General features: G+C 42.0%; 1 protein-coding gene across 2 annotated transcripts in view; it reads right to left on the bottom strand.

The window, feature by feature from the left end:
* Positions 1–1,365: 1,365 nt before the first annotated feature.
* LOC107674873 (rho-related GTP-binding protein RhoG-like) overlaps positions 1,366–3,608 on the bottom strand; it is a 6,263-nt gene continuing 4,020 nt past the window's right edge. For both annotated transcript variants that reach the window (XM_016469005.1, XM_016469006.1), the window contains one exon: positions 1,366–2,468. In XM_016469005.1, coding sequence (XP_016324491.1) covers positions 1,869–2,444 — 576 coding nt within the window. In that variant the 5' untranslated portion in view covers positions 2,445–2,468 and the 3' untranslated portion in view covers positions 1,366–1,868. The remainder of the gene's footprint in view (positions 2,469–3,608) is intronic.

Below are 3,608 nucleotides of genomic sequence, written 5' to 3'. Positions count from 1 at the left end.
AAAGCTAAATCACACACATACCAGCGGGTAAAACATCACATCTCAGCGACCGTTATATTCACTGCGCTGAGATGCAGAGACACCTCTATGACAACAGCAACACTGGAAATCATCTGGTATCTTAAAATGCTGATGTACGTGAGATAAGGATATTGAAATACAGCGGCCAGTGTTGTTGGGTGACATGACAGACAACATCGGGCCTCTTATTGAACATGCACAACCAAAAATAAAACTCGTTGGTTAACAATAACATAAACCCAAACAACCGCCTTCGAATGAGATGAGATCTTGGCAGGGGTTGTACTCTGGACCCGGTGGATTAGCATGCCTTCAGACTGGAAAGACTCCTCAGCGTTTTGGTGTTCGCTGACGATCTCTAAATGAGCAGCGACTCTCATGGAGCGCTACACACCGAGGCACAATCACAGATTAGAGGCTTTATGGTGAACTCCAGTACGGCATGCAGAGTAACCGGATTGTCTCTGAAGAGGAAGATACGGGCCAATGCTTAAATCTGCCATCACAACAACAGTACTAACACTTTTGTTTAGCAGCGGGACGCAGCCCTTTATAAAAAAAAGCACATAAGGCACGATTCTCAGGATGATGGGTTAATCGAACAAAGCTTCAGGGTCATATTTAACCCCAAAATCACAACTGAGGAAATATATTCAGCATTAAAAATATCTAGTTTTGGACCATTAAGACTTTTTGCATTTGTAAAATATAACTGGAAATGTACAGCATTACAGTATTTGTAGTACTATATATGTATATATATAAAAAAAATCAGTCATTGTTGCTGGAGAAGTGACTTTCTTTGGGGGGGAAAAAAAATTTTTTGCATTAAAAAAAATCTTAATGCTCCTTAAAAAGATTTAATTTCTTTATATAAAGTATATTTTTTCTTTTGATTTTGGAGTAAAATATATCCCCCAGTTTTCTACATGAAATCCACACAGTGCAACCCAAACAATCTATTTTACACAACCTATCGAAATATCGCTGAACAGCTAAGGATCAAACACAATACGCGTATTAAAAAATCATTCTGAAGGCACATCAAAGATTTGGCTGGGATATCTGTAAACGTAAGTCTGATGTGTGGACCTCGTTCAGTCTTCATTATATTGCACATTGATCTAAACGCACAGGACGCCGCGAGTCAAGGCAGTAGAAAGCTCACACGCTCCTGACAGACACGGACATCGCTGATCTAATGTATCGTACATCGAGTGGACCTGGCAACTAGGGCTGCGACGATAAATCCATTCATGGATCGATTCCGCGATTTTCCGAATGCATCGCGATTCTGAGCTTAGTTTTTAACAGCAGATGGCGCTCTAGGCTAGTTTTTAACCGCACACTCAAATGCTCACGAAGAAGAGCGCTTGTGCTTTCGGTTGAGTCATGTAAGTGGTTAAATGCAGTTGCACCTCAGCTTTTATGACATGAGATTAATGTAAACACAGCCCACTGTAATTCGCTTCAACCTTTAAGAACTTCATGAATGATTATTTTATGTTCAAGTGGTGTGCGAGTATGGAACTGGAAGCGAGCAGAGTTTAGCTGTTTCTGAAGCACGCAGCGCCATCTGCTGTTCAAAACTAAGAATCAGAATCAATTCAAGAGAGAATCGCGATGCATTCGGAAAATCGCAGAATCTAATTGATTTATCGCCACGCCCCTACTGGCAACAAACTGTTATTAATCAACAACAACAACAATAAAAAAAAAAAACAGGCAAGCAACTTCAACAGACTGATTTACAAGGCAATGAGAGACGAAGAAGTCAGCGAAACCAAATCAGAAAGAGCGAGAGCGGCTGCGCAGCTTGTTCACGAGTTCATCTCTGTCACGGCCGACTATAAGAGCACACACTTCTTGGCGTGTTTTTTGGTAACGGGGTAGAGCACGGCGCGCACGGCCTCCACGAACACCTCCCGCACTCCCTCCTGCAGCAGCGCAGAGCACTCCATGTACTTGACGGCGCCGATCTGCTTGGCCAGAGCGCCGCCCTGCTGGAGAGAGGTGGGCGCCAGGCCCTGCTCCTTCAGCTTCTTCAGCGTCTCCACATCTGAGCGCAGGTCCCGCTTGGTGCCCACCAGCAGGATGGGAACGCTGGGGCAGTGGTGGGACACCTCGGGGTGCCACTTGTGCCGCACGTTGGCGAAGGACGAGGGGCTGCCGATGGAGAAGCAGATGATGAAGACGTTGGTCTGCGGGTAGGAGAGCGTGCGCAGGCGGTCGTACTCCTCCTGCCCCGCCGTGTCCCACAGGTTGAGGCTGACCGTACGGCCGTCCACACTCATCTGAGCGCTGTAGTTGTCGAACACGGTGGGGATGTACTCCTCGGGAAAGGCGTTGGTGGTGTAGGAGATGAGGAGGCAGGTCTTGCCCACCGCCCCGTCGCCCACCACAACACACTTAATAGTCTGCATTCTGCGTCCTCTCGGCAGTGGCACCTGTGGCCAAGAGTAGGAGAACTTTATGAATTTTATGAAACTGAGGTTTATGCATCATGAATAAGTAAGCTTTCCATTGATGTATGGTTTGTTAGGATAGGACAATATTTGGCTGAGATACAACTATTTGAAAATCTGGAATCTGAGGGTGCAAAAAAATCTAAATATTGAGAAAATCATCTTTAAAGTTGTCCAAATGAGGTTCTTAGCAATGCATATTAGGGATGTAACAATATTGTCAACATCGTGGTATCGCGATAGCAAAACGGTCTCGGTATTATCGCGGTCACATGATGATATGAAACATACATATTATCTAAACAACTTTTATTTTGGATGCGATTAATCGTTTGACAGCACTCTTTAAAATATATTTTAACTTCTTATTCTGACATAAAAGGTGTTTAAAGTTGTGTTTTGGGTCATTATGCTTTGGCACAGTATCTGTCAAACAAACTCAGACCGAAAGCATCAAGTCTGTTTGCGCTGCGTGTTTCAAAGCGAAGCTGCACTTGGTTCAGACGATCAGCTCGTGATCCGGTGTTTTCTGCGTCTCAGAACGACTCGTTCACACTGAATGAATGCAGTCCACTCCTTTATTTCACGTGCTGTGAGTTTAGCGCTCGTTTGGGAACACAACGGCCACCAGTTAGGCTTTATTTTCACAGCAGATGATTACAGCGTTTCACTAGATTTGTAGTGAGACACATTTTTGTAAGCATGTTTTCACTGAAGCTGGAGTTTTCCTTCAAAATAAAAGCTCTGCTGCCGTTTCCATCAAAAGTGCAGTATATGAATTTCTGACAGCTAGCGGTTTAAATGCAGTCCAGATTCAAAATATCTCTTTCAAGTGTAGAAATTAAGAAAGAAGTATTGTAATTTCCCTGCTGTAGTGTAAAGCAAAAATAATATACCTATGAAATATTCATCCAAAATAAGTTTTTCTTTACATAATATGTGTGTGTACTGTGTATATTTATGATATATGTACAAACACACACATTTAATATATATATTGAAAATATTTATATTTACATATATTTACATTATAATATATAATTTATATTATATATTTAATATATAAACATAACATATTTTTCTTAAATATATACATGCATGTGTATTTATATATACATAATA

Source organism: Sinocyclocheilus anshuiensis, unplaced genomic scaffold (assembly GCF_001515605.1).
Source record: "Sinocyclocheilus anshuiensis isolate Anshui unplaced genomic scaffold, SAMN03320099.WGS_v1.1 scaffold1133, whole genome shotgun sequence".
In the NCBI taxonomy this organism is placed as follows: Eukaryota; Metazoa; Chordata; class Actinopteri; order Cypriniformes; family Cyprinidae; genus Sinocyclocheilus; species Sinocyclocheilus anshuiensis.
The sequence above is the reverse complement of the archived record's forward strand: the minus strand, read 5'-3'. Positions and strand labels throughout refer to the sequence as shown.